We start from the raw sequence: 22337 nt of genomic DNA on the forward strand, positions 1-22337 counted from the left end.
CTCGGGGATGCGCCTTTCATTGTTGAGCGCACGCACGCACACACGCACGCACGCACGCACACACCTCTTTGCTGCCTCGGCCAGTAGAAGGAGAAGGCGGCTCTCACACCACAGGGTGGGTCCCGGCTCCCTCTTTGTGTTGCTTGCTTCCACATTTCTTCCGTTTCAAGCCAGCCATGCTTTTTTTTTTTTTGGTGCTTTTTTTTTTTTTTTTTTTTGGTCAACAACAACAAAGACCCCATCCTGTGTATTTTGGAGTCATGCGTTGTTGATTTGGATCTAGGGCCATATACGGGTCGTTATGATTTGATTAGCCATGAAGTTCCCCTGGTTTGATGTGATTTTAACACTGACCGAGTGCCGGGTCGTGGGTGAGGTCGGGGCTAGTCGGGTTGGGGTCAAATCAATATATGATGGGGGGGCATTGATGATGAGGAGGTTTAGCCGGAGCCCGTGGCAGCCCGGGTCAATTATCCTCGAGAGCTTTGGGGCTGCCTTCTGTCACCGGGGTTAGTCTTCGCAAATAGTTTGAATGGGTTTACGACGGAAGCTTGGACTTTTTTTCGGCTTCCTCGGAAGAATCGCTGACGAGGGCCAGGCCGGCGGTCGGTCAGCGCGGGCCTCGTCGGTCGCGTTTCGACAGCGGCTCACGAAAGGGATGTCGTTGAGCCACGGCGTCCGCTACCAGCGACTGGCCGGCCTGCCGTCTCGGTTGCGGTTGTCAACGACGCCAGCAAGATATTTCTTGTTGTTATTGTTGCTAAATGTGTTGATGGTATGACGGTGGCTTCCAGTGTCTACAAAGGACGTGTTTTTTACCCTCATTGTGGCCGTCCCGCGACCCCCTCTGTGTTTGGATGACGGGTCACAACATTGGTGTTTGGACAACCCGTTTTTTTTGTTTGGGGAGGCGGAGCTCCGCGTGCAAAGTTTGAGATCCGGCGTCTCGGACGGGTCAGGTTTGACGGATAAGCCGACAGCCGGCGTCACCGCACGGCGTTTCGTTAGCGAGTTGGCTCGGTGGGAAAGGTGGTGGGCCGGCGGAACCCCCTCCGAGCCTCGCTCTGCTCGTGTCCATATGCGCGTGGTGTTTGTGTGCAAGTTAGCTGCTAATGCGGCGCTAATCCACCGGGTCGGCAGGACGCTCTTTCCTGCACTTAAGCTTCTTGTCTCTTATTCACGTCTCCCGCACAGAGGACGTGCGCTCGTCCGCCCGTCCGCCCGCCAGCCAGCCCGCCCGCCCGCCAGCCAGCCCGCTCGCCTGCCCGCCAGCCAGCCAGCCAGCCCGCCCGCCCGCCGCCCCCTCGTCGGCCGGCCGGTCGGCCGGCCGGCTTGGATGTTCCCGGAAGCGAGCCGACTCGCCTTTGATTGTGCTTTGATATTCTTTGGCCGTCCGTCATGGTGCTCGGGCAGTCGGGCCAGGTAAGGAGCGGCGCTTCGACTGCGACGCAAAATGGAAAGAATACAGCGAATACGCCTTTTGCTGGTCGCGGAATAAACGTCAGAGCCCGGATAAGCCGGATAGACGTCAAAAGCCAGGAATTGGATTTTGGATGGCTGGATGGATTGAAAAAGCAGCCACGGGGAGAATAGAAGTTTGGGGCCGGCCACCGGGCTTTGATGGCGACGCGACGCTGGCTGCGGGTAGTTTTCCGCTAGCTGCGGGTAGTTTTGCGCCCGCCGCTTCTCCAGCCAGAAGTTCAGAAGCACGCATGAGAGCGTCGTCTCATCGCTACGGGCGAGAATCGCCGGGAGCAAGTTGCACGTTGCGGCTTTTCCCGTGAGAGCGTTGAGAGCTTTGTAGAGCCACAGCCAGCAGGAGATTTACCTGCCTGCGCCAGAACCTGAGCAGCGCGATTGTGCATCACTTGCTGCTGCTTTTAGGCTGCAAATGTACCAAAAAGTCCCAATAATGGCTGGGAAAAATGCGTCTGCTCTTCTCAAAGTCCCGACTCGGGGCGCTGCCGCCACCATCGGCGTCTCGCTGGCAGTGCCACTGAGGTCTGGCTTCGCATGAAGTCTGTGCCGGGCCGTACCGGCGTGTCGTACTGTGCCACCGGCAAGTTATATTTAGTGCGGCTGCTGCTGCGGCTGCTGCTGCGGCTGCTGCTGTTGCGGCGCATTGGCCGCCGCCAGCTGATGCCACCGCTTCCCAGAAGTACCATCTGAATATTTGCTACCTCGCAGATCCCCCCCCTCTGTTATTTGCAAAGATGGTAGCTCCTGTGCGTGGAGCGGTGCAGATGCTCCAATCCTTCCCTCCCTCCCTCCCTGGCTCCCTCTGCCCCGCCCCCTCCCCTCTCGTGTGTTCTCTCAGCATCCTCCCTCCCCCACCGGCCGAGCGAGGGAGTGAGCGTAATCCCACCTCTCTCTCACTCTTGCGCACGACACGACGAGCGTCGGCACATGGAATCGGGAGAGATTTCGAGAGGCGAGTCGCTTTGAACCTGTAGGGTGGAAGCCCCCCATCCCCCTCACCCCTTGGCACTGCCTTCCCTTTGCCGTGGGAGGACTCGCGGCGGCAGCAGTAGTCAGGTGTTCCCCTTTTGTCCGAGCGTAGAGGCGGCGGGCAGCCATGGCGCACGCCGCCGCCCACATTAAGAAGGCCAGGTCGGAGATGGATCCACCTGCCGACCTGAAGGCCCTGGAGAAAGCAAAGGAGAGAAGGCGGCGCTCCCGGGAGCAGGCGGAACGAAGGCGCAAGGTACTCGCTCATCCCGTTTGGCGCGTCCTGCGCTTTCTCCACGCCGCGTCCTCTCATCCGCCCCTCATCGGCAACGACGGCGTCACAGTCCCTCTCCACGTTCCCTCCCGCGCCCGCTCGTCCTTGTTCTGGGCAAACGCCAAGCTAACGGTCAAAGCGGTTTCGCCTGCCGTTCCGAGCCCTGCCGGCAGGCAAATGGTTTAAAAGCGTCTCGTTGGCCCTTCAGTTTTTGTCCCGCTTTCGAGGCGAGCCAGGCAAAGGCGTACTCGACCGCTGAAGACTCTTCAAGTTATGCCAGCGAGCCAGGCCGGATCTCCGCCCAAAAATCCCGAGCCGAGTGTTGAACTTGAGTGGCGGTAAATAAAATGCTGTGTGACGCCGCCTTCGGCCCCGCTCCGGTCAGCCCCGCTCCGGTCAGCCCCGCTCCGGTCGGCCCACCTGATTCTTCAATTTGCCCTTTGTCGGCAGCCCGTGCTTTTCTTGGCCGGGGGCTGGGCCGGCTCATCGCGGCCGGCGCTGGCCTCGAGCCCCGACCCGCCCCGCCCCGGCACCGTTTTGCAAACGGAAATACGCCTTGCAGCTTTCTTGTCTTTTGCGGCCGGCCACAAGGTTGATATTATGCGACTGTGTGTATGTACCGCTCCGTGCGTGGCGTTCCTGTGATGGGGGGGCCGGCCGGCTCAGGTTGATGGTTCCGCCCTCTGTCTCTTTGATTGGCAAGTCAAGGCATTTAGTTGTAGCGCATCCAAGAACACGCGCACACGCACACCCGCCCGCACGCACGCACGCACGCACATATGCACACAGCATGAAGAGCAAAAGAATGTGTACGCCGCAAAATGGGGAATGTTGCTTCTTGTTAGCATTTGATTTACTTCAAGCGTGTTGTTTTTGTGGCCATCTTGTCAATTGACAGTCTGACGGCTCATCGGCCGGCACGCGCTCGGCCCCGGCTCTGGCCGTGAACGCGGATTGAGCAAATCCCGGATTAGAGTTTTCCTAATCTGCCTGTTGTGACTCTGCAGGGCCCAGCGGCTAAAAAGGGGATTGCTCTGGAGGCGGCTCCCCTCAACACGCTTCCAATGTGAGCAGGACCGAGCACCCCATAGTATATGCCAAAAAGATCCGTCCGTCCGTCCGCACGGCACGGCACGGCACACGGCACGGCACGGCCGGGGTGGCAAAAGCATTTCAGTCTTGTCACAAAGTAAACATCTGACCTTTGCTTGAATCGATCCCATGATCAGGCTCTCCCGACCGCGTTCCACGACGATACGGGTGGGCTCCGTGGCCCACGTAACCTCTGCGATCCGTTTTGCCGTGACTGTTTCAAACGGGGGGCGCGTTGGCTGACGTGCGGTCTCTTGCAGTCCGACAGCAACACCAGCTTCCTGCGCGCGGCCAGGGCCGGCAACATCGACAAGGTGTTGGAGTATCTGAAAGGCGGCGTGGACATCAACACCAGCAATCAGGTAAAAGCGCATTTTGTGTCATGTGAACGATCGATCCGCTTCAACCTGGGTGGCCACGTTTGAGCGGAAGGGTCAGAGCGTCCTCGGAGCGTCGCGTCCTCAGCATCCTCCGAGCATCCTCAAAGCGTCCTCTTCTCCTTTCTCAGAACGGACTCAACGCACTGCACCTGGCAGCCAAGGAGGGTCACGTGGCGCTTGTTGAGGAGCTGCTGGAAGGGGGAGTGGCCTTGAACTCTGCAACCAAGGTGCACCTGGAGGGCGTCATCTAAGCGAGCGACGTGACGTAACGTGACGTAACGTGACGTAACGTGACGTAACGTAACGTGACGTAACGTGACGTAACGTGACGTGACGTAACGTGACGTAACGTGACGTAACGTGACGTAACGTGACGTAACGTGACGTAACGTGATGTGCGCTTGGGCCCTTTGCTCATTTAGAAAGGAAACACGGCTCTGCACATCTCCGCTCTGGCCGGGCAGGCCGAGGTAGTGAAGGTACTGGTCAAGCGAGGTGCTGACATCAACGGCCAGTCTCAGGTGAGCGGGCAGGCCGGGTCGGGTCGGGTCGGGCCCTTTTCCTGAGCGAACTTGAGCCCCCCCCCCCCGCCGTGTGTCCGCTTGCAGAATGGCTTCACTCCGCTCTACATGGCGGCGCAGGAGAACCACCTGGACGTGGTGCGGTACCTCCTGGAGAACGGCGGCAACCAGAGTGCCGCCACAGAGGTGGGTGTTAGGGTTTTTCAGATTATCCTTATCGTATGATTATGTTGGAATGCAACCGTTAATAAATAACCTACCTTGTCCCATCCTCCACAAGGTCGTAAAACACCCCCTGACTAGCACAAGGGCTTCCTATTCAGTCTACTCTTGCCCCCACTCTTAATTCTCTTAATAAATATGTCCTTGCAGTTGGGAGGGTTTTCAGACTTCATTCCTGGAGCGAGTGAACTCTCCACCTGCAGGTGTCTAAAAGAACTTGCTTGTCTCCCGTGTGGTTCTTGCAAAATAAGTTGGAGTGAGCAAATCTCTAACAGTGGGGACCGGCTCCAAAGTGTGCTCTGGCTGCAGGCGGGCCGGCTCACTCGGCGCGTTGTATTTCTGTTTTAGGACGGCTTCACTCCTCTGGCCATCGCCCTCCAGCAAGGCCACGAGCGGGTGGTGTCCGTCTTGCTGGAGAACGACACCAAGGGCAAAGTGCGCTTGCCCGCCCTGCACATCGCGGCCCGCAAGGACGACACCAAATCGGCGGCCTTGCTGCTCCAGAGCGACCACAACGCCGACGTCCGCTCCAAGGTGGGTGGGCCCGAGCCAGAGTTCGAACTCGAGCCCGAGCGGGCTCTGCCCGAGCCCCGCCCTGGGCGACCCCTCTCTGTGACTTTTGGCCAGCCCGGCGTGCCGACTGCACGCACGCACGCACGGCACGGGGCTCCTTTTGCGTCCTTCCTTCCGACTCAAATGACCTCTGACTTTGCAGCGTGGCCGCCCACCTTGTCGAGTTTGACTGACTGAGCTTTTCTTCCGTGGTGTCCCCCGCTTCAGATGATGGTCAATAGAAGCACCGAGGTAGATGTCGTTGCCGTTTGGGAGCGCCTGCCTTTCTCGACTTGTTTTTGGCCCTGGCTCGGTGGCCGCTGGCTCTTCTTTCCGTGCTCCCGATTTGCCTTGGGAATGTTTGGACTCTGTCCCATTAGCATGCTTTTGTGTGTGTGTGTGTGTGTGTGTGTGTGTGTGCGTGTGTGTGTGTGTGTGTGTGTGTGTGTGTGTGTGTGTGTGTGCGTGCGCCGGTCGGCCGGCCGGCCAGCCAGCCAGCCAGCCAGCCGGCCAGCCCTGGATAGATGTCCTACCATTGCATGCCTCGTCATCAGCCGTCTGGACTGGAGGGAGGGCTGCTAAAATTGACATTCAAACCTGCAACAGGTTGCTTGCAACGTGCGTGACAACTTTGTGACGCTTCAAAGTTCGCTGCCTTGATTTGAAAGCTTTCATTTGGGTTGGAGCCTGTTGCAAACCAAGCCCATACGCACGCACTTCAGTGGCTCTTGGCAGCCCTCCCTCCCTCCCTCCCTCCCTCCCTCCCTCCCTCCCTCCGTCCCCGTCATCCCCGTCGCTTGCCTGTCCCGCCTTTGACAACTTTTTCACCTGAGCCCGACTCGCCCGCACGGTGAGGTGGACGTTTGGGCACTCCTCCTAGCTGCCGCGTGCGTCATTTGGTGGCAGAAAGGCCTGAGGCAGGCTGAGAGCTCATCGCCATTGGCTTGAGGGAAAAAAAGAGGCGGCCCCTTTTTTATTCCGGCAGTGTGGGAGGAGGACCTTTGGCGCTGTCTTGCTCGTTCGCCGTTGCGGCCGCCGTCTTTGACTTGTGACGCGTGACGGCACCGAATTTTGCTTTTGCCGGCAGCGTGTCTTGGACTGCTTTCTTCCCTTTTCTTTGGCGCGAGTCCCATCTTCACGTTCCTTTTGCTCCCGCCCCCTAGAGCGGATTCACGCCGCTGCACATCGCCGCCCACTACGGCAACGTCAACGTGGCCACGCTCCTGCTCAACCGAGGGGCGGCCGTGGACTTCCTCGCCAGGGTGAGAGCCCGAGAGCCGGAATCCGGCGCTCAGATGGTCAAATAATGGCGCTTTCTCGCGGCCGTGCAGAACGCCATCACCCCCCTTCACGTGGCGTCCAAGCGCGGCAACGGCGCCATGGTGTGCCTGCTTCTGGATCGCGGCTCTCAGATAGATGCCAAAACCAGGGTGAGCGCTCGCCTCCATCCCTCTGTCCGTCCGTCCCTCCCTCCATCCATCCATCCATCCATCCATCCATCCATCCATCCATCCATCCATCCATCCATCCATCCATCCATCCATCCATCCATCCATCCATCCATCCATCCATCCATCCATCCATCCATCCATCCATCCATCCATCCATCCACCATTCAGATCTGTCAACGGCGGGCACGTCATGCTCCTTGAGACTTTTTTGCACGAATTGGGCGTGATTTGCAACATTTCTCATCCCGCCATTTGACGTCGTGCGCTGCTGCTGTCGACGCCTTCTTGTCCGCAGGATGGCCTCACCCCGCTCCACTGCGCCGCCCGGAGTGGCCATGACTCCGCCGTTGAGCTCCTCCTGGAGCGAGGAGCGCCTCTACTCGCCAGGACAAAGGTTGACACGTTTACGCCAGCGGAAGGGGCGGGGCGGGGCGGTGTGCACGGCGCGGCGGTGTGCACGGCGCGGCGGTGTGCACGGCGCGGCGGTGTGCACGGCGCGGCGGTGTGCACGGCGCTCATGCTGGCCAAGCTGCTGCGGTTGAGTGAAAGTATGACAAAAGGCTCAGTCCTGGCATTTGGCCAGGATTAAGCGTCATAGAGTCAAAAAGAAAACAAGCAATTATGTAAGAATAAAGCAAACGAAGGTGGCCAACTGAAGCAACATCCCGCCCGTCAGTGTTGCCCTTGCCAGCCCCTGTGTCTGTGTGTGTGTGTGTGTGTGTGTGTGTGTGTGTGTGTGTGTGTGTGTGTGTGCGTGTGCGTGTGCGTGTGTGTGTGTGTGTGCGTGTGTGCGTGTGCGTGTGTGTGTGCGTGTGTGTGTGTGTGTTGGGCGCACGCTGCATGGCTCCCCAGAACGGGCTGTCTCCCCTCCACATGGCGGCCCAAGGCGATCATGTGGACTGCGTCAAACAGCTCCTGCGGCACAGTGCGCCCATCGGCGACGTGACTTTGGACTACCTGACGGCTCTTCACGTGGCGGCCCACTGCGGCCACTTCCGGGTCACCCAGCTGCTGTTGGAGCGGCGGGCCGACCCTGATGCCCGGGCACTGGTACCGCTGCCGCCGCCGCCGCCGCCGGCTGTTCCCGTTCCCAAGTCGTCGCTCGGCAGTAAAACGCTGGCCGTGGCTTCCGCAGAACGGCTTCACCCCGCTGCACATCGCTTGTAAGAAGAACCGAGTCAAAGTCATGGAGTTGCTGGTCAAATACGGAGCCTCGGTCCAGGCCGTCACCGAGGTACCGAGTCGTACTCTTTGCTTCCGGAGGGGCCCGCCCGCCCGCCCGCCAGCTCACTTGCCTGTGGCTTTCCAGTCTGGCTTGACGCCCGTCCACGTGGCGGCCTTCATGGGTCACCTCAACATCGTCCTGCTGCTGCTGCAAAACGGGGCGTCCCCGGACAGGAGCAACATTGTGAGTCGAAGGCGCGGTGCGGTGTGGCGCCGCGATGGGCTTCTATGGGCTTCAACGGGCTCATCTGCGCAGCGCGGCGAGACCTCCTTGCACATGGCGGTCCGGGCCGGCCAGGTGGAGGTGGTTCGTTGTCTGCTGAGGAACGGAGCCACGGTGGACGCCAGGGCCCGGGTGAGTATCCGGCCGCGAGCAAGCGCAAAAAGGGTGTCGCGCTGAGACGCACGTGCGGCGCCGCTGCCTCCTCAGGAGGAGCAGACCCCGCTCCACATTGCCTCCCGACTGGGCAAAAGCGAGATCGTCCAGCTGCTGCTGCAACACATGGCCCACCCGGACGCGGCCACGGCCAACGGCTACACGGCCCTTCACATCGCCGCCAAGGAGGGCCAGCCGGAGATCGCCTCGGTGCTCCTGGAGGCCGGGGCCGAGCGCTCGCTGCCCACAAAGGCGGGTACCTGCGTGCTCGCCCGTGTGCGCTGTCGCTCGGTTGGCTTTGGCGCCACCGTCTGCCCATCCTCCGCTCGCCGAATGCTACGGCCACCACTCTACCTCTATTGTCTTTTCCACAGAAAGGATTTACTCCCCTTCACGTCGCCTCAAAGTACGGGAGCCGAGATGTGGCCAAACTTCTGTTGCAGCGTGGCGCGCTGCCCGATTCCGTGGGGAAGGTGGGTCAGGTCGAGTCAAGTTTATTTATTTATTTAGCAGCCGCTCTAAGTCACAGACAGGTCTCAAAGTTGACAATTATTCTCAACGTCCCCTGATGTTCAACCGGGCTTCTGGGACATTTGACGGCTCGCGCTTTGCCGCCATCTTTTCTTTTGTGTGCTAGAATGGCCTGACACCCCTCCACGTTGCCACACATTACGATAACCAGAAGGTGGCGCTTCTGCTTCTGGACAAAGGCGCATCCCCCCACGCCGTGGCCAAGGTCAGAGAGTTCAAGCGGCAGGGCGGGCAGCGCCGCCGCGTCGTCAATTGTTCCGAGGCGGTTCGGCTCGGCTCGCCTCGCCTCGCCTCGGCTTAAGCCAGTCGCGATCGCATCTCTCTCGCTCTCGCAGAACGGCTACACCCCTCTCCACATCGCGGCCAAGAAGAACCAAGTGGAGACGGCCCGCGCACTGCTGGCCTGCGGAGCCCAAAGCCACCTGCTGAGCAAGCAGGGCGTCACGCCGCTCCATTTGGCTTCTGAGGAGGGCCACGCCGACATGGCCGCCCTGCTCCTGAATCACGGAGCTCGGGTTAACGCCGGCACCAAGGTAGCAAGTGGGCTCTCTCTCTGTGGAAAAAGAAGTGCCTTCCTTCCTTCCTTCCTTCCTTCCTTCCTTCCTTCCTTCCCTTTCTTTCTTTGTGCGCTCCAGAGCGGCCTGAGCGCCCTTCATTTGGCAGCGCAGGACGACAGGCTCGCCGCCGCCCAGATTCTGGCCACCAATGGCGCCGACCTGGACCAGCAGACCAAAGTATAGGAAGCCTCCTTCGCAAAAGCGCCGCTTTGACCTTTTGCACGCTTGAGCTTGTCGCACTTGTTTTGCAGCTGGGCTACACGCCGCTCATGGTGGCGTGCCACTATGGAAACAGCAAGGTGGTCAACTTCCTTCTTCAAAATGGCGCCAGCGTGACCGTGGAGACCAAGGTGCAATAGCCGCCGCCGCCGCCGCCGCCGCGCGTGGTCGCTCTTGATGTTTTGGCTTAACCCGGCCGCTCCCGCAGAATGGCTACGGCCCTCTTCACCAGGCAGCCCAGCAGGGCAACACGCACATCATCGACATCCTCCTGCAGCACGGGGCCAAGCCCAACGCCGTCACCGCGGTACGCCGCACGCACGCACGCACGCACACACGTACGCACGTACGGGCACGCTGGCACATGGGCATTTTGCGCATTTTCTTCCTTTTGGCGCCAGAACGGCAACACGGCCCTCGGAATAGCGCGGCGCCTGGGCTACATCTCGGTTGTGGACACGCTGAAGGTGGTCACGGAGGAGATGGTCACCACCACCACCACCACGGCACGTTGCGCCGTCCGTCCGTCCGTCTGCCGTCCGCTCGCTAATCTGATGCAGGCATTACACCACCAGACGGTGACGGAGAAACACAAGCTGAATGTTCCGGAAACAATGACGGAAGTACTGGATGTGTCGGACGAAGAAGGTCAGTCAGCCGCCGGAGCGAGCCTCCCCCCCTCCGCCCTTTTTGCCTTTCTCAAGCGCAGCGCTCGCTCGTTCTCTCTCAAGGCGACGACACCATAACGGGCGACGGAGGGGACTATCTCAGGGCCGAGGACCTCCGGGAGCTCGGGGACGACTCGCTCCCGGGACAGTATCCGGATCACGCAAACTACTTTGGCGACGAAGGAGCGCACGCCGGCAGGTTGGGTCAAATCCAGCCGACTCGCACGCGTGGGACTCCCGCGTCTCCTCTGACTTACTCGCGTCTCCTCTGACCCGCTGGCATCTGCTCTGACCCGCTGACGTATCCCCTGACGCGCTGACGCTTCCTCTGACCCGCTGACGTCTCTTCTGACCCGCTGACCTTTTTTTTTTTTGGTCATCATCCATCTCATCTGGAACGCAGTTGGGAAAGCTCTTTTACTCTCCAAAGCTACCAGCAGAAACTTGAAAGCGTGACGGACGAAAGGCTCACCTGTCAGGTATGCGCACTGCGCACAGATTCCGTTTGCGCTTTGCTTCTTATATTGAGCGGCGGCTTTTGCGCTTGATCCCATCCCAGACATGGTGGCTTTCGAGGGGAAAGGTGCAAAACTCCTACCGGCTGAGTTGGGGCGCAGAGAATCTGGACAACCTTGCTCCACATTCTGGGTATGCACAGTACTCGAGCGTGGTCTCGGCCAATGACGCAGCAGCATGCAGCCGGCCGCCCGCTGAAGTGAGAGTGATTCCCACGTGGTGTATGAGTGGCGGGCGGCCGAGGAACTTTACTCTTCACTGGACGGACGACGCTGCGCTGCCCTGCCCTGCCCTGCCCTCCCCTCCCCTGCTCTGCCCTGCCCTGCGCTGCCCTGCCCTCCCCTCCTCTGCCCTGCCCTGCTCTGCCCTGCCTTGCCTGATTCTGACCCGCTCTTCTTCTTCTCTCTCCGCTTTCGCCGTGGACGCTCTCAGGCCCGGGTCTCCTTGCCGTGACGGCGCGTCGGACCTCAGCAGGTGATCTCGGCCGCCTCATTCACTCCCTCCCTCCCTCCCTCCCTCCCTCCCTCCCTCCCTCCCTTTGTTCCCGCCGCTTGTTCCCTTTACTCCCTCCCTTTCTTTGGGTGGAAGCCTGCGACGGCGGCAAGCCGGACGCTTCTCAGATCCCGCCGATCCGTGTGCATACGTGTCGTTGTGTGTGTTGCCGAGAAACGTTTGAGGTGCAATCAGCCAGGTTGCATCGCAAGCATTCAAAGTGTGTGTCCGCTCTCGGCTCAGCTTCCTGGTTAGCTTCATGGTGGACGCCAGGGGCGGGTCCATGCGGGGTTGCCGCCACCACGGCCTGCGCGTGCTCATCCCGCCGGGGACGTGCGGCGCGCCCACGCGTGTGACCTGCAGGCTGGTAAAACGGCAGCGCCTCGCCCAAGGCCCGGCTCTGGCTGCCAGGCGAGGCGCTGAGCTTGCGGTGTCTGCAGGCCAGCTGCTCGGGTAAGGGGGCCGCCTTCCTTCCCTCCCTCCCTCCCTTCCGCATGCACTTGTGTGCAGCGTGCGTGTCTTTTCTCTATGGCCGACCACAGGAAGCTCCACCTCCCCAGTGCCCCGCCACCTCTTAACGAGGGCGAGAGTTTGGTGAGCAGAATGGTGCAGCTTGGCCCGCCGGGGACCACTTTCCTGGGGTAGGTAGGCTACAAAACAAAAGAGCCCAAGTGGCCGGACTTTGTAAACCTTTGCTCTCCCTCTCTCGGCCGCCGCCACGCAGTCCCGTTGTGGTGGAGGTGCCCCACTTTGCCGCTCTGCGCGGTGGCGAGCGTGAGCTGGTCATCCTGAGGAGTGAAACGGGAGAGAGCTGGAAGGAGCATCACTGCGAGCACACCCAAGAAGAGCTCAAGCAGATCCTCAACACGGCGGACGATGAAGGTCCGTCCGTCTCGTCTCGTCTCGTCCCGTCCCTTCCCTTCCCTTCCCTTCCCTTCCCTTCCCTTCCCTTCCCTTCCCTTCCCTTCCCTTCCCTTCCCTTCCCTTCCCTTCCCTTCCCTTCCCTTCCCCTCCCCTCCCCTCCCCCAAAGCCTCCCCTCCCCCTCTGATGTCACTGGCGCCACCCTTCTGTCGCGCACTAGAGCCGGACTCTGGGGAGGAGGTGCAGAAGAAGCGCATTTGCCGCATCATCGCCAGGGATCTCCCGCAATTCTTTGCGGTGGTGTCGCGGGTCAGGCAAGACGCTGCTCTGATTGGTCCGGAAGGAGGCGTCCTGAGCAGCACGGTGGTGCCCCAAGTGCAAGCGCGTTTTCCTGAGGGGGCCTTGACCAAAAAGATCAGGGTGGGCCTGCAGGTACGCCATATTGACAAAGACAATAGTAGAGACAAGTGTCGTCTCTACGAGCGGCCCTTGTCTTTGTCTTTGTCTGCTATTTATCCTTTTTGATATTTCGGCACTTGTTTTCTTTTACTCGTATGCGCTGCTGTGACAAGTAAATTTTCCCCGCTGTGGGATGAATAAAGTTCTATCATCATCATCATCATCATCATATTGCCAGCCAGCTAGCCAGAAAAGATGGTTCGCCCGCCCAAGGCTTGTCCCTCAATCATTTGGACTCGGCATCGTTACAGTCCGCCTTCCTTTTTGTCTCGGGGCAAAAAGCCAGAGGCTGGACCTCCTCGGTGCCAACGACCGAATTTGTTTGCTTCCGTATCGGACGCGGATTAGATCGGCCCGACGGATTCACGGGAAGCCGCTTCGTGTACGGTACAAGCTCGCCGGAGGACTTCGTCCCAGTCCCGTGCCCTGAATGCCGAGCGAACCATCTGGCATCTCGGTCAAAAGAAAAGATGGCCGAGGAAACCCGGCGTGTCTGCTTCCAGGCTCAGCCGGTGAGTTTGGACCTGGTCAGGAGGGCTCTGGGGAACAGGTCCAGCTTCAGCCCCGTGGTCACTTTGGAGCCCCGGCGCAGGAAATTCCACAAAGCCATCACCGTGACCATCCCGGTGCCCAAAGGCAACGCCTTGCCGCTCCCTGCCGCTTCCTCCCGCTCCGCCCCGACCTTACGGCTGCTCTGCAGCATCACGGGTAGGACTCGTCGGCTCCGCGCGGCTGCTTTTTTTTTTTTTGCTCAGTCGGAGGGGTCCCTCTTTCAGGGGGAACCACGCCGGCCCAGTGGGAAGACATCACCGGCACCACTCCCTTAACGTTTACCAGCGACCGCGTGTCCTTCACCACAAACGTTTCCGCCAGGTGCCCGCACGTCCGTCCGTCCGTCCGTCCGGCCGTCCGGCCGTCCGTCCCTTTCACCTTTCGCCTCACCACACCGGTCGTTTGCCCCTTCACGTCTTCTAGGTTTTGGCTCATAGACTGCCGGCAAGTCCACGAGTCGGTCAACTTCTCCTCTCGGGTGTACCGGGAGCTGATCTGCGTGCCGTACATGGCCAAGTTTGTCATCTTGGCCAAAAGCCACCACGAGCCCAGCGAGGGCCACCTGCGCTGCCTCTGCGTGACCGACGACAAACTGGACAAAACGCCGGAGCAGCGAGACGACTTCACCGAGGTGGCCCGCAGTCGAGATGTGGAGGTGGAGCCCGGGGGGGAGGGGCCAGGACTCCTTTTTCCGGTGGCGGGCGGGCGAGCAATTCTTGCTATTGCTCTCGCTCTGTTTTAGGTTCTGGAGGGAAGGCCCATCTATGCGGACTGCTGCGGAAACTTTGTCCCCCTGGCCAAAAGTGGCCAGCATCATCTCTTCAGCTTTTTTGCCTTCAAGGAGAACCGGCTGGCGCTTTCCATCAAAGTTTGTCTTGTTGTCTTCGGCGCCCGGCGCATTCCGACGTAGCGAGCGTAACGAGCCGGCCTTTGCAGATCCGAGACGACGCCCGAGAGCCGTGCGGCCGCTTGTGCTTTCTCAAGGAGCCTCCCCGGAGTTATGGCGCCGCGCTGGGCCATGACGCCGTGTGCAACCTCAACGTGGCCTTGCCGTCTTTCCGCAAGGTGAGTCGTCTCCCAAGCCGTTTCATTGCGGATTGTCAGGAGCAAAAAAAAAAAAAAGTACTTTTTGTCTCCCTCCCTCCCTCCCTCCCTCCCTCCCTCCCTCCCTCCCTCCCTCCCTCCCTCCTGCTTGGCTGCTTTGGAAAAAGGAGTCTGATTCTGATCCAGAAGAAGAGGTAAAGACGGCTGGTTGTTTTTCATCAAATGTCAAGTCTTGACGCCTTTCCTGTCCGTCTCTTTCTCTGCAGATGGACAACGCGAGGCGAGAGCAACGTAAGGTCTTTTTCAAGAAAAAAAAGCGCACTTTTTGTTTTCTCTGTGTCTGTGTGGGTCGCTCGCTGCCTTGGCCTGCTGCATCTTGTGTCGTGCTCTTGTTTCTTGTTTGGTGCCTTTCTTTTCTTTGAAGCTTCACTTTCACGTCTATGCTTTCCTTTTTGGACCTTCCTCAATGATGGAATAGTGCATGTCACGTGTGTAGCTTTGCCACCGCTTGGCTTGGCTTGGCTTGGCTTGGCTTGGCTCGGCTCGGCTCGGCTCGGCTCGGCTCGGCTCGGCTCGGCTCGGCTCGGCTCGGCTCGGCTCGGCTCGGTTTGCCTCGGCTCGGCTCGGCTCGGCCCGGCCTGACCACCCTCTCAGATGTTTGTCTCCTTTCATTTGAATTCTTTCCTTCTATTTTGACTCATCGCTCGGAAGGCGAAGAGACAGCAGCGGCGCTTTCCAGAGTGGAGCTGACGCGGGAAGCGGACCTCCTGTCGGACGTGTCGGAGATGAAAGGAGATTTGATGAAAATGACGGCCATTTTGACCGCCCGTCCCTCAGAGGAACGGCGCCCCGCCTTGGGAGGCCACACCTCTCAGAAAGGCCTGCCTGATCTTTCCAGGGTACCTTTAGAAATCATGGAGAAGGACCTGGAGAAAGTCAAAGAAGACCTGGAGAAAGTCAGTCAAATACTAAGGAGCGGGACGTACCGCCAGGCAAGTAGGGACCCTGAGCTCCTCCTCTCTGACGCGGCGATAGGGGAGGCTGCCGAGCGGCCGGCTCACGGGGGCGCCGATGCATCCGCAGAAGACACCGGCGAGTCACGCCTGGCCGCGTCGAGAGCAAAAGACGGGTGTGGAGCTAACCGCTTGCCCGTTGGCTCGGTCAAAGACAAAGTCAAATCCTTACAGCAGAGAGCGGGAGCAGCGGAGCAAAGCGGCAACGGTGACGAGCCCTCGCCGCCGTTGCGTGGCACCGCCAAAACGCCTCCGGCGCCCAAAGACGGCCACCCGCGCACCGCCGCACCCCCGGCTGGGTCGGGAAAATGCCAGGACAGCCTCTCAGTCAAAGAGTTGATGCGAGCCTTTCAAAAAGATCCTTCGTCGACACCGTCGGGCTTGTACGGAAGACCGCCGACGAGCCCGTGGACGACGTCCATCCCTCTCGATTCTAAGGCGGCTCCGCTCGACGAGGTGGATAGAAAGAAGAGCGCCCCAGAAGGTGACGGTGAAGACCGAGGTGCCCCCGCAAACTGGGTGACGAGTAGCAGTTCTGATGACACAAGCCCCCAAAGTCTGCACCTTGACCAACAAACGCCGCCGCCCGGCGCGGTGCGTGAAAAGCCGAGTACGCGCCACGGAGAAGAGCGTGCGAGTCCATCAATTGAGCCGCCGTCCAGCCATTTGACCGCGGCTCAGCCTTTCGGCGAGGCTGACGCGAGGAGCGGCTCCAACTCTTTGAAATCTGGCGCCGCACCCGAGGACCTTTCAGAGAGCGCTCGGCAGCTGGGCGGCGGCAGTGGCCATTTGCAGTCAGGGTTGCCTTCCGCCCGCTCGCAAACGTGTATTGACGAGCGGCGCGCCAGCTTGCGCTTGCCCACCACGCAAGATTGCCGTCCACTCAGTCCGTCATCGGCTGACGACGACTCTTTGACAATAAGCCACAGAGACTCGCTGGAGGGCAGTCCTGTTTTGGACCGGAACTCCTCCTCCCTTCAGTCCCCAGATTCCATCGAAGCCAGCCCTTGCGAGCAGGAGGAGGAGGAGGAGGAGGAGGAGGAATGGCCTCCTCGCGACTCCTTAGAGAGCAGCCCCGTTGAGTGGCCGGCGTTGCCGCTCATGGGAGACCATCCCGCCAGTCAATCCGAACCCTCCCACAGAGCATTTGGGCATTTTCCGCAGCCGCAGGCCCGCGCCGACCGGGACCGGGTTCACACAAGTTCCGGTAAGAGTCCTCTCTCTCGCGACACCCTTGCTTGCGACGACCAGGTAAGTGAGCACTTCCTCATCCTGCATCCTGACCGTTCTTTCCCATTCAAAGCGGCGGCGGTGGCGGCGAAGCTCCCAAAAGCGTTAGAGCTAGAAAGAAATCAGTGGAGTTCCCCAGGGGCAGGCACACCGTGTCAATGCGGGGATGCCTAGTCACCTGGTGAGGTTTCCCCGTCAGCCCCGAATTCAAGTTGCCTCCTCTTGTGTTTCAGCCGCTGCGCACCACCGGTCCCAGGCAAAGGATGTCCGCCAAACAACGGCTCCAATCGGTCCGGAGGAAGCCCACACAAACTCCTCAAAAGTTCAAGAGCCCGTCGCCATGCCGCCGCCGCCGCTGCCTGTTGCTGCCGCCACGGACGACGGACCTTCCGCAAGGTTGAATGCGGCAAATAGAAGCCATGAGCAAAAGGCGGTCAAGTCGGGAGAAACTGCCCCGTTTCCACCTAACGTAACCGACCGAGCCGAAGCGGCGCCAGAGGTTCCGACTTGTCAAACGAGCAAACCCCCCGAGTTCCGTAGCTACGACCACGCGGAAGAGGAGGAACTTGACTGTCCCAGAACTGAGTCCAAAGGCGTCACTGCCAAGATGGAGTGCTGTGCTTTTGGCAAAGTGGAGGAAGTGGAGATACTCAATCTGGCGGTACCGGTGGCGGCAGCGGGCTCCCCGTCTCTGGCGGCAGCGGGCTCCCCGTCTCTGGCGGCAGCGGGCTCCCCGTCTCTGGCGACAGCGGGCTCCTCGTCTCTGCCAGGGACAGCCGACACCACACCGGAGGAGAAAACGCCAACCGAGGAGAGCACGCCGACGAGTGAACCCAACCCGTTTCTCTTCCAGGAAGGGAAACTTTTTGAAATGACCCGAAGCGGCGCTATCGACATGACCAAGAGGAGCTGCCAGGAGGACGGGGGCGCTTTTGCTTTTTTCCAAATTGCCCAACATGCCCTCGAGGGGCCCGTATCGGGGAACAGCGGGCGAGAGGGCGAGGCGCCGGCCAGCTGGCGTGACGTCGGCCTCAACCTAAAAGTAGAGCTCAAGACCGAGGAGCGCTCCGAACAAAATCCCGATTGGCAGCTTCCGTCGATAACTGAGATCGATCACACGTCTGCCAAATTGAAAATCCCCAAAATGGGCCTTTCCACTTGTTGGGCCAAAGATCACCGCGACCCGGAAAGCCTCGAGGCTCCGGCACATCACGGTGACTCCTCCTGTTTGGATCTGGCCTCTACTGGTCATGCGACCGTCAATGCAGAGACGGCAGAATCCACTCTTACCAGGTTGGAGCGAGGAACAGAGTCATCCCACTCTTCTCGTCAAGACTCAAAGTCAGCCGCAGACCCCCCCGATTCGTGTGGAGTCCCTCCGAAAAGCCCGTCCGAGCCAGCCCGGCCAGTTCAAAAGCAAACGCCGGCAGGCGCCAAATCGCGCATCCCCATCAAGTCAAAGTCTCCTGAGGCAGATTCTTTGCTCAGATCTGCTCAAGACAAAAGGAGCAGAGGGCCAACAAACGGAACTGCTGCGCCGTCCCAAGGGACTTTGGTCAAGGCTAAGACATCCGCCGGCACTGCCTGGACCGGGCCCGAGTCGAAAGCTAAAGCCTTCCGCTCGAGACTACCCGTCAAAGGGAAAGGCGACCCGTCTCGCAAAGACGCCGGCGAGGCGCGCCGGCATTCTGAGCCATCTTTGGTGGAGGTTGCCGAGCGGCCCGAGGAAGACCGTCGCCGCCGCCGCCGCCGGGACCAAAGCACCACGGAAAGGCACGCGTCGGGCTCCGGGAGGCGCCGGCGCAGCTGTGCTGGCGAGACGCAGGCGCGACCAAGCCCCGGCGCTGCAGGTAGGCATTGGTCCGCCTGTGCCTTTCACACTTCTGTACTCTGTTTTGTGTCCATTCTAGAAAACCACTTTTGTTAGCTTGTTACTTTTTTCAACCTCCGACGTGTCGAAGGGCAAGTCAGTCGAGTATCTTTGGCAATATTTGGCGCTTTGCATCGGCCCAAAGACGGAAGCGCTGCTCTCTCTCTCTCTCTCTCTCTCTCTCTCTCTCTCTCTCTCTCTCTCTCTCTCTCTCTCTCGCACTCTCTCTCGCACTCTCTCTCGCTCTCTCAACGGAACCTTGTCCTCCCACGCAGACGGCCCATTTGTGGAGAAAGAGAGCGAGAGCCACCGCACGGACACGGTGGACGCGATGGAGAGCGGAGCCGGCGCCTCGGCGGCATCACCGGAGCCCAAAGGGCACAATGAGATGGAGGCCACACGGTGAGCCTTTCAAAAGCGCCTGTGGCATCCAATGAGCCTCGGCGCCATTCAGGTCCCCTTTCTTGCTGTTTTCCGCAGTGGCGGGGCGGCCGAGTCGACGCGCTCGGAACAGGCGGCGTTGGCGGCGGTGGCGGCGGTGGCGGCGGGCGCTCTTACGCCGAGGCTTCCCCGACCGACGACGCACGCTGGAGTAGGAGCTTTTTTTCTGACTTTCTTCTCACACATGGCTTCCTCTTTTTTGCATTTTATTTTTGCATTTACACAGCACAATGCCATTTTCATTCAGATTGAGCAACTTTACATTTCTTCCTGCCATAGTCCTCCATATTGATGCCGCGTACCCTCGTGACTTTTTTCTCACCGTTGTCATTCCATCTTGTTTTATTGCGCAATATATACTGTATCATGAATCCCCATGTTTTTTTTTTCCAAAGCGATAGTAGTTTTGCCTTTTGACATGCCATTTTTCCATTTTGCATGTGTGTGTGTGTGTGTGTGTGTGCGTGTGTGTGCGTGTGTGTGTGTGTGTGTGTGTCAAGGTGCCCCATCAGAAGCCAGGCGCGTAAAGTCCAACAGTCGAGCGATGGCCATGCAAAAAGCAACTGCCGCCGCCGCCGACCGGGTGGACGATGGAGCTGAGCAGCTGCGTAACCTTTTCTTTTCTTGTCTTTTCTTTGCCGTCTTCATTCCGATTGATGGACTCTTCATTCTCACCATTGGCGGCATTTTCACGCTTCCTTTCTTTTCGGGGGGTGGGGAGGATCTATCTATCTACCTACCTACCTACCTACCTACCTACCTACCTACCTACCTACCTACCTACCTACCTACCTACCTACCTACCTACCTACCTACCTACCTACCTACCTACCTACCTACCTACCTACCTACCTACCTACCTACCTACCTTCCTACCTACCTACCTACCTACCTACCTACCTACCTACCTACCTACCTACCTACCTACCTACCTACCTACCTACCTACCTACCTACCTACCTACCTACCTACCTACCTACCTATCTAAGCATCCATCCTTCTATGGCCAAAGAGCGCATCCCTGTTGTCCCGATGTGACAGACGGACGGTTCAGGAGATGCACCTTTATTCATTTCCAGCTACTGTGTATGGCGACTACTCCGTGTGAGAATGAGCAAGAGTGTATGACAGAGAATTTGTTGAAGTGTGTGTATGTGTGTGTGTGTGTGTGTGTGTGTGTGCCGTGCAGCTTGCCCAATGTCTTTGTTTGACGATTGTGTTTGCAAATAAATTCCCGACAAGGTTGTGGGCGTGGCTAGCGGAGTCATCATTTTGGGGACAAATGAGGTCAGCGCCATCATTTGGGGGACGGACTTTGCGTCAGTTTGTGTGCGGAGCGGCCGAGACGCTCCTGTGGAAGTGGACGTGGCGCCAGGTGCCGTCGCCGCCTCGGCGCCAGACGCGCGTCTCCTCCGCCTTGGCGCGCCGGCCCGGCGTCAGGGTGAGGCGCACGTAGGCGATGCAGGCGGCGTCCTCGCTCAGCATGTGCACCAGGGGCTCCACCAGCAGCGTGTGACCAGCACGTCCGGGCGCCCCTGAAAAGACATGGCGGCCAGGTAGCAGCCAGGTAGCAGCCAGGCGGCGGCCAGGCGGCGGCCAGGCGGCGCCGTGACCTTTAGCGCCAATCCAAATCGCCAGGGACTCTTTTGGGCGAGATGAAGTACTTAAGTAGCGAGTCGACACCCGCAAGGAAGGGGTCGCAAATTCCTCGGCAAGCTCGACACGATGCGTGCAAGAGGCTAGAGCGTTTGCGCGGGATTTTCGAGCATGCGGGCTGGGCGGCTGCAACGTAACCTCCTCTGACTCTTTTTGTTCCGCTATTTGTTCTGGATGGAGCAAGGCATGGTTTCTCGTTTGAACGAGAGGTGGTCGTTACCGTCGTTCTGCATGAGGAAGCGATGGAACTCCAAGCCGCGCACCAGGACGCCCAGGCTTTCGGGCTCGAAGCTGGAGAGAGCCGGATGGGACATTTCCCTGAGACACAAAGGCGAAGCGTCGGACGCGGATGCAATTGCAACTGACCGCTCGCTACGCAACTGACCGGTACGTGTCGTAATCTCCACTGGCAATGGCGCTCAGCAGTTTGACAGTGGCTTGGATTATTTCCTGCTGGCGGGCTGGAAAGAATCCAAATACTCACACGGCCGTTTGCTTCCGCGGGCTGTTTAGGCTTACCTGTAACGGGCTGACTGCTGTTTGCGGCCCACTGGACACTCACCGGGCTGCTTCCGATCCCCCCCAGGGAGATCAAAGCCACACAAAGATGCCAAAGCATTGTCGCCGGATCAGATCTTTTCTCCCCTGGCAGGCAGGCAGGCAGGCAAGCAGGCAGGCAGGATTGAGGTGGACTCCACCTTTGTCTCTCAGTTTTTTTGGGAACGTTGCTTTCAAAGTGTCCCTTTGGACTGGTGCTTGCACAAAGATGTGCTGTTGCTTTCAAAGTGTCCCTTTGGACTGGTGCTTGCGCAAAGATGTGCTTTGGACTTTACTTTGCAAATAGCAACTCTGCATATGTTGCATATGTACACTTTGCCTCCTTTTCACCTTCTTTCCCATTCCAAATGGTCCATTTCAACCTTCCCCCCCCCCACAATCGTAAATGCAGACTTTTTCGCAATGATTCTCAACTTTCATCAACTTTTTTCTACACAAACTTTTTGATTGTGACTTTTGTGTCACTATGTCTGACTCTCTTTTTAATATTCTGACTGCTGAACGCATGTCTAATAGTTGAGCGAAAAAAGGTGGGGGGAGGGGTGAAGGGCGGGACGCCACCACCCATTCCAAATGTCAAACAGGATGTGGGTGGGAGGAGCCTGAGGCCAGGCAGACGGGATGGGGATGGGCGCCAGCTGGACATGCGTATCTAAAGCGCCCCACCTGCCTGTCACATTCCAGATGCCCTGGGAAGGAAGGAAGGAAGGAAGGAAGGAAGGAAGGAAGGAAGGAAGGAAGGAAGGAAGGAAGGAAGGAAGGAAGGAAGGAAGGAAGGAAGGAAGGAAGGAAGGAAGGAAGGAAGGACTGAGGGACGGACTGAGGGACGCAGGGAGGGAGGGATGGACGGACGGGCGGCGCTGTGGCCAGACAAAGCCGGAGTTCCAGAAGCGACTTTATTTCCTCAGCTGTTGCTCGTTGGAGACCGAGCGGTCGTCAAGTGAAAACGTGTACCTTGTCGTTGGTGCCCCCCCCCCCCCCCCCAAAAAAAAAAAAAACAACAAGTTTTACTCGGTTGAATGGTCCGAGGCAAATCTCTGTCCCTCTCCCCGCCTTTTCTGTCATTACATTCTTGCAACGTCTGCTTCTTCTTTTGCAATGTCCCTTTGTCCTCATCCTAAAGATTGCG

The 22337-nt window shown here is 59.1% G+C and overlaps 2 protein-coding genes across 2 annotated transcripts; one reads left to right on the top strand and one right to left on the bottom strand.

Annotated features, from left to right (window-relative positions):
- The first annotated feature begins 1428 nt into the window (after window positions 1-1428).
- Window positions 1429-20239, top strand: LOC125982643 (ankyrin-3). The gene is made up of 43 exons (XM_068652892.1): window positions 1429-2704; window positions 4075-4176; window positions 4323-4421; window positions 4617-4715; window positions 4803-4901; window positions 5286-5471; window positions 5718-5741; window positions 6653-6751; window positions 6821-6919; window positions 7236-7334; window positions 7793-7990; window positions 8076-8174; window positions 8250-8348; window positions 8421-8519; window positions 8595-8792; window positions 8915-9013; window positions 9178-9276; window positions 9407-9604; window positions 9707-9805; window positions 9880-9978; window positions 10056-10154; window positions 10249-10353; window positions 10423-10495; window positions 10579-10714; window positions 10919-10994; window positions 11075-11163; window positions 11464-11505; window positions 11767-11976; window positions 12066-12164; window positions 12248-12405; window positions 12606-12817; window positions 13348-13552; window positions 13621-13717; window positions 13820-14051; window positions 14139-14264; window positions 14333-14461; window positions 14608-14634; window positions 14707-14731; window positions 15152-16660; window positions 16917-18533; window positions 18829-18955; window positions 19034-19145; window positions 19495-20239. Exons 1-43 carry the CDS (start codon window positions 2576-2578, stop codon window positions 19519-19521), a joined length of 7854 nt encoding a protein of 2617 aa, XP_068508993.1. The 5' UTR covers window positions 1429-2575; the 3' UTR covers window positions 19522-20239.
- Window positions 20044-22243, bottom strand: LOC125982908 (calcium/calmodulin-dependent protein kinase type II delta chain-like). Its single transcript, XM_049743809.2, has 4 exons — window positions 21170-22243; window positions 21036-21111; window positions 20871-20968; window positions 20044-20529 (listed from the first exon to the last, which is right to left on the bottom strand). Exons 1-4 carry the CDS (start codon window positions 21267-21269, stop codon window positions 20315-20317), a joined length of 489 nt encoding a protein of 162 aa, XP_049599766.1. The 5' UTR covers window positions 21270-22243; the 3' UTR covers window positions 20044-20314.
- Window positions 22244-22337: the final 94 nt, after the last annotated feature.

The sequence above is a fragment of the Syngnathus scovelli genome, chromosome 1, assembly GCF_024217435.2.
Source record: "Syngnathus scovelli strain Florida chromosome 1, RoL_Ssco_1.2, whole genome shotgun sequence".
NCBI lineage: Eukaryota > Metazoa > Chordata > Actinopteri > Syngnathiformes > Syngnathidae > Syngnathus > Syngnathus scovelli.

What these genes read in the sequence shown, in the direction of transcription:
- LOC125982643 (XM_068652892.1), top strand. Translation starts at nt 2,576, where the DNA reads ATGGCGCACGCCGCCGCCCACATTAAGAAGGCCAGGTCGGAGATGGAT. An exon ending in GGGTTAACGCCGGCACCAAG is followed by an intron (nt 9,605 to 9,706) that starts GTAGCAAGTGGG and finishes TGTGCGCTCCAG; the next exon opens with AGCGGCCTGAGCGCCCTTCA. An exon ending in ACGAAAGGCTCACCTGTCAG is followed by an intron (nt 10,995 to 11,074) that starts GTATGCGCACTG and finishes ATCCCATCCCAG; the next exon opens with ACATGGTGGCTTTCGAGGGG.
- LOC125982908 (XM_049743809.2), bottom strand. Translation starts at nt 21,269, where the DNA reads ATGCTTTGGCATCTTTGTGTGGCTTTGATCTCCCTGGGGGGGATCGGA. An exon ending in CAGCAGTCAGCCCGTTACAG is followed by an intron (nt 21,112 to 21,169) that starts GTAAGCCTAAAC and finishes GATTCTTTCCAG; the next exon opens with CCCGCCAGCAGGAAATAATC. An exon ending in CTTCCTCATGCAGAACGACG is followed by an intron (nt 20,530 to 20,870) that starts GTAACGACCACC and finishes ATGTCTTTTCAG; the next exon opens with GGGCGCCCGGACGTGCTGGT.